At 36.1% G+C, this 6000-nt stretch overlaps 1 protein-coding gene across 30 annotated transcripts in view; it reads left to right on the top strand.

The window, feature by feature from the left end:
- Positions 1-329: 329 nt before the first annotated feature.
- LOC131155411 (pentatricopeptide repeat-containing protein At4g19440, chloroplastic) overlaps positions 330-6000 on the top strand; it is a 40979-nt gene continuing 35308 nt past the window's right edge. For 14 of the 30 annotated variants that reach the window (XM_058108521.1, XM_058108520.1, XM_058108518.1 and 11 more), the window contains exons 1-3: positions 370-3144; positions 3323-3402; positions 4206-4303. In XM_058108521.1, coding sequence (XP_057964504.1) covers positions 599-3127 — 2529 coding nt within the window. In that variant the 5' untranslated portion in view covers positions 370-598 and the 3' untranslated portion in view covers positions 3128-3144; positions 3323-3402; positions 4206-4303. Of the gene's footprint in view, positions 3145-3322; positions 3403-4205; positions 4304-6000 lie in introns of all 30 variants that reach the window. The other 16 variants (XM_058108519.1, XM_058108530.1, XM_058108517.1 and 13 more) reach the window with 4 other exon arrangements.

Genomic DNA, 6000 nt, shown 5'->3' with positions numbered 1-6000 from the left:
TAAAAATAAGCTTTATTTATTTTTTACTAAATTTAATGGTTGATTAGCAGTCGAAAGATTTATTTTGTCAATAAAATTAAAGTTTTTAAAAAATTTATGATAATTTTAAAAATTTAAAAACATTATATAATATTTTTAAAAAGTAAAGAATGAAAAGGATGTAGATGAATTTTATCCTTTTTATTTTCCATTCCAAAAATAGGTTTGGTGGTTCTTCAATTTGGGCCATGACCATCTGGTTTCGCGGGCTTAGCCCACAACAATTCTTAGTTTAGGCCCGTCTGGGGCTACCTCGACCTGACCCGCCACTGGCCCACGCTGCAATTTGCAAGACTACTCTCTCTCCCCCTGACCTGAACCCTCATTTCTCCTTCGCCTTCTGCTCCGAAGTCTGAAACAGGATTCTGAAGCGCGAGGCCGTTTCTCTCTCTCTCTCTCTCTCTGCCTTTCCTTCTCTTTTCTCAACTTGTAACGTAACTCATGGCACCATTTCCACCGCCGCCGTCGTTGCCGCCACCACCGCGGCAAACCGAGCCTCTTCCACTCTAAAGGGCATTTGCAGACGCCTTAGAGCCACAATATTTTCTGTTTAGTGTATATGCATTCGTCTATGGATTTGCGAAGGCTCACTATCGCCAAACCAACCCTCATCTTCTATTCAGTTACGCGCCCCTTAACCTGCGTCACTTCTACCTTCCAACAACAGCCCGAACGACCGCAAGAACACGAACCAGCCCACACGCAGCCGCCATTGCTTCCAAAGAACCAACTAAAGCCGTTGGATAAGAGTCTCCTTAGCCGGATAACTTCAATTCTCTCAAACCCAATTTTGGATTCCTCTAAATGTACAGATATAATACCCCATTTGTGTCCTCATCAGTTCGATGGGCTTTTCTATACTAATCGATCAACGGTGAACCCAAAAACTGCTTTGAATTTCTTTTATTTCGCGTCTGAATCATATAGGTTTCGATTCACCATTAGATCTTATTCTCTTTTGATTCGTTTGCTCATATTTTCTAATCTTGATGCGCCTGCGAGATTGCTTTTGATTCGTGTGATCGATAGGAAGCTGCCTGTTTTGTTTGCAAACCCCAAAAATCGTCATATTGAGATAGCCGTTGCTATGGCAGATTTAAATGACATGTCAGAGTCGGCTCTTGGGGTTCGAACATTTGATTTGTTGGTTCACGTTTATTGTACCCAATTTAAGGATGCGGGGTTTGTCCTTGCTGTGGATGTGTTTCGGTCATTGGCAGATAAGGCAATGTTTCCATCTTTGAAGACATTGACTTTTCTTCTGAATTCTTTAGTGAGGGCAAATGAGTTCAACAAGAGTTATGAGGTTTTTGAGATTATGCTTCAAGGTGTTTCTCCAGATGTTTACTTGTTTACTACTGCTATTAATGCATATTGTAGGGGAGGGAAGGTTGAAAAAGCAATGCAGTTGTTTTTGAAAATGGAAGGGTTGGGTGTTTCTCCCAATGTTGTGACTTACAATAATCTTATTCATGGGCTCTGCAAGAGGGGCAGGATAGATGAAGCTTTTCGGTTTAAGGAGAAGATGTTGAAGAATGGTGTGAATCCTAGTCTTATAACATACAGTATTCTTATTAATGGTTTGATGAAATTAGAGAAATTTGACGAAGCTAATAATGTTTTGAAGGAAATGTCATCTAGGGCATTTGTCCCTAATGAGGTAGTTTATAACACGTTGATTGATGGGTATTTTAGAATGGGAAATATTGAGGCAGGATTGAAGGTAAGGGATGATATGGTGTCCAAGGGGCTTCACCCAAACTCAGTTACATTAAATTTGCTTATACAAGGTTTTTGCAAGAATGGCCAGATGGAACAAGCAGAGCAAGTTTTGGAGGAGATGCTGGTGAGAAGATTATCTGTAAATCAGGGTGCTTTCACTTCAGTTATTAATTGGCTTTGCATGAATTCTAAATTGGACTCTGCACTTTGTCTTATTTGGGAGATGCTATTGAGAAGTCTGAAGCCCAATGATAGTTTGCTGACCATATTAGTCAGTGGGCTATGTAAGGATGGCAAACATTTGGAGGCAGTTAAACTTTGGTTTAAGCTGTTGGAGATTGGATTTGCAGTCAATACTATGACATCAAATGCTCTAATTCATGGACTTTGTAAGGCAGGCAATATGGTAGAGGCTGTTAGGCTTCTCAAGGAGATGCTAGGGAGGGGTTTGCCATTGGATAGGATCACATACAACACCCTTATATCAGGGTGTTGCAGTGAGGGGAAAGTGCAAGAGGGTTTTAAGCTGAGGGAAGAGATGGTTAGGAGAGGAATTGAACCTGACATCTTTACTTACAATTTGTTAATACATGGGCTGTGTAGTATAGGTAAAATAGACGAAGCCTTGAAGCTCTGGAATGAGTGCAAAAGAAGTGGTATGACTCCTAATGTTTACACATATGGGGTTATGATAGATGGATACTGTAAAGCGGACAAAATTGAAGAGGGGGAAAATCTCTTCAATGAGTTGGTCACTCAGAATCTGGAGCTGAATACTTTTGTTTATAATTCACTTATAAATGCATACTGTCGGAATGGGAATATGATTGGGGCTTTTGGACTACGTGATGACATGAAAAGCAAGGGCATCCTGCCAACTTCTGCTACATATTCTTCTCTAATACATGGACTTTGCAACATTGGCCGTGTTGATGATGCCAAACATCTTTTTCATGAAATGAGAATAGAGGGTTTGCTGCCAAATGTTGTCTGCTATACTGCCCTAATTGGTGGCTATTGCAAGTTAGGTCAGATGGATAAAGTGGGGAATGTCTTGAAGGAAATGTCTTCTTTTGGCATACATCCAAATAATATTACTTACACTGTTATGATCAATGGGTATTGTAAGTTGGGTGATATGAAAGAAGCAGTTAAGCTTCTTGGTGAGATGATTCAAAATGGAATTGTCCCAGATGCTGTCACTTATAATACCTTGACGAATGGGTTTTGCAAGGAAAAGATGGTAGAAGAAGCCTTTAAAATGAGTGATTGCATGTCCCAGAGGGGTGTAACTCCTGATGAGGTTACTTACACCACTTTGATTCATGGATGGCAGTTTCCATCAACAATTACAACTCAAGAATGATCATGAAACTATAAAAGGTTCGTTTCTTTATCTGTACATGACTATTTTTCTCTCACAACATTTCAGATCTGCGATCAAGTTGTTTGAAGAAAGATTCATTAAATTTTGGTAATTCATGTACTTTGGTGTTCTTAGTTACATATATGTGTGGTTTACATTTCTCTTTCTCTCTCTCTTCCTTTTATCTTTTCTCAGGCGAGCTGTTTGTAGACCCTTCTAGGAAGGCATCATCTAACCTTCTCTTTTCAAGAATCATGGGAAGAGGCTTGTATAAAGTAGGTATTTATGTTCTGCAATATCTCTTCTTTCTCGTTCTATTTTCAACATCCAGCTGTTGGAGCATTACCTGTTTTTATTTTCTTGTTGCAACTAGCCTATCTTGATAGTACATAGTTGATCTCTGTTGATGGCGGGTCTATCTAGTTGTGAAAAACAATTTTTTTTTTTTAATTTCATTTTTTTATTTAATACAAAAATGCCATCTTGTTTTCCAGCTTTCCAAAATTTATATGGAGAACTTGGAAAACTAGCAAGATTTTCAACTTTCTTATACAAATGTTGAAGAACTAGAAACAGGGCCGGCCTAACCATTAGGCGGTTGAGGTGTTCGCCTTGGGGCCCCCAAATTTTTTTTAATATAATAATATATTTTTGGGGCCCCAATATTTTTTTTAATTAAATAATGTTAACATTATTTATTATGCTCTCTTCCCATACATTGACTTCTCAACTAATAAATAAATGAAATTGTATTTTAAAATGTAAAATAAATGCAATTTAAATTTTTTTTTTTTTTTCAAGTCTCATTGACTTCCCAACTAAGAACTTATTATGTTTCTAACTATCTATTACTCTCATCTCTTTCTCTTAGCCTCTCTAAAAAAATCTTTCCATCTCTCACACTTTCTCACTCTCATCTCTCGGCCTCTCTATGATTTTTGCTCCGGCTCTTGTGTTCATCATCTTCGGGCCTCCGATTCTCTATAATTTTCATTAATCCTAATTTTGATTTCAATGTTTGTGCATTATTTTTCTATTCTTTTCACTTTGAATTTTTTTTTTTTCTATTTTTTCTTAGATTTTGAAGGCTTTGAGGCTAGAGCATTGTATCCGACAAGAATCCGATATCTATAAAGCCTCGCTCGCCAATTGATTTGCAATAATAATAATAATCAGGTTATATTTTTTCAATCTATTATTTCAATAGATTTATTAAATTTTTTTTTATTTGTTTACATAATTTGTCAATTTATAGTTAGTGTTAATTTTGAAATTTAATTATGTCAATGAGAAAATATGAATCCGGATATGAAAAACGAAGAAAGAAAAAGAAAATATTAAGGGTCCTTGATTAAATCATTGGCCTAGGGCCCCATATTGTGAAGAGCCGGCTCTGACTAGAAAACAAGGTGACATATATGTAATTAATTGAAAAATTGAAAATGAAAAATGAAAACTGTCTTCCACAGCTACACTCTACATAGGCCCTAATATTTTTCTCATTACTCACTTTTGAGGCTGGTAAATTGAACTCATATGATAGAAAAAATAATTTTTTATTCCCCCACCTCCTAAAAATTACTCCCATATCCATTGTTCTTTGATTGTTTTCTCCAATGCAAAGTCTTCCTTTTGCTGTTTCCAGAATTTTCATCCTCTTTCCCCTTATTTATATATATGTAAAAATATATATATATATATATATATGTATATATATATATATATTATATTATATATATTAATTTTCTGCTTCACTGAACTATCGTGGTGGTCTATTGTGGCATGTCCATTAATCAAGGCAGCATATTGGTGTTAAATGTTTTCAATTAATATAAATGAGATCCATAAATTAGTTAACCATTAATTCATATGCAAATACAACTAATTTAGATATAAATTGCATAAATTGTTGTAGTTAATCACAAAAGAAAGCAAATTTGATAAGATTGATATTTCATTTTTGATTGTTAAGAATCTTAAACTTCAATTTCAAGGTTTTTCCATAGCCAAAATGTTGACAAATTGTGTTAAAAATTCAAATTTTTCAATAAATTTTGGGTGTGTGGAACTTTTGATTGAAAAATAGTAAATTGAAATTGAAAGCCTTTTTGATTTCAAGGATAGCAAAAGTGGAATCTTTGATCAAAGTTTGACAGTTTTGTGGAAGTTTAAGAGCCGAGTTCGGTCTGAATGAGCTCAAATTTCCAACCAAACTGATTAGGTTGGTTTGAGAAAGAAACTCAAACCTAAGTCGAACTATATGGGATGTGGTTTGGATTGGTTTGATATTCGGGTAGACTGGATCAGGTTGGTGGTTTAGTTTTATTTCTTTAAGAAGCCAAATAACATATAAAAGTGTTAGTGTAAATTGAAATTTTGCAAAACAAATGCAAGTGACTTAAGTTTCTAATGGCTCGAAACATGGATATTAAATTGCTAGCAAGCTTGAGAGGATCATGAGAGAGTTTTTGTGGTCCGGTGGGGGGAGTCATAGGGATCATTTATTGAGTTGGAATGAGGTTTGTAGATCTAAAAAGGAGGGCGGTTTGGGTCTTGGCATGTTGGTGTCTAAAGACACCACTCTTCTAGCCAAAAGGCTATGGAATTTCCCTCAGGAAGAATGGTTCCTTTGGTATAAAGTTCTAGCCAAAAGGCTTTGGAATTTCCCTCAGAAAGAATGGTTCCTTTGGTATAAAGTAATAAGAAGTAAGTTTGGGTTGGATGAGAATGGGTGGGATACCAATACTAATTTAAGATGCTCTCTGGGAAGTCCATGAAGGTCCATTTCTTACATTTATCCTTCTTTCATCCCTCACATTGAACTTGAGGTGGGGAGGGGTTCTTATATTCGGTTTTTGGAAAGACCTTTAGCT

The sequence above is a fragment of the Malania oleifera genome, chromosome 5 (assembly GCF_029873635.1).
Source record: "Malania oleifera isolate guangnan ecotype guangnan chromosome 5, ASM2987363v1, whole genome shotgun sequence".
Taxonomy (NCBI): Eukaryota; Viridiplantae; Streptophyta; class Magnoliopsida; order Santalales; family Ximeniaceae; genus Malania; species Malania oleifera.
This window is presented reverse-complemented; position numbering and strand designations above follow the sequence as displayed.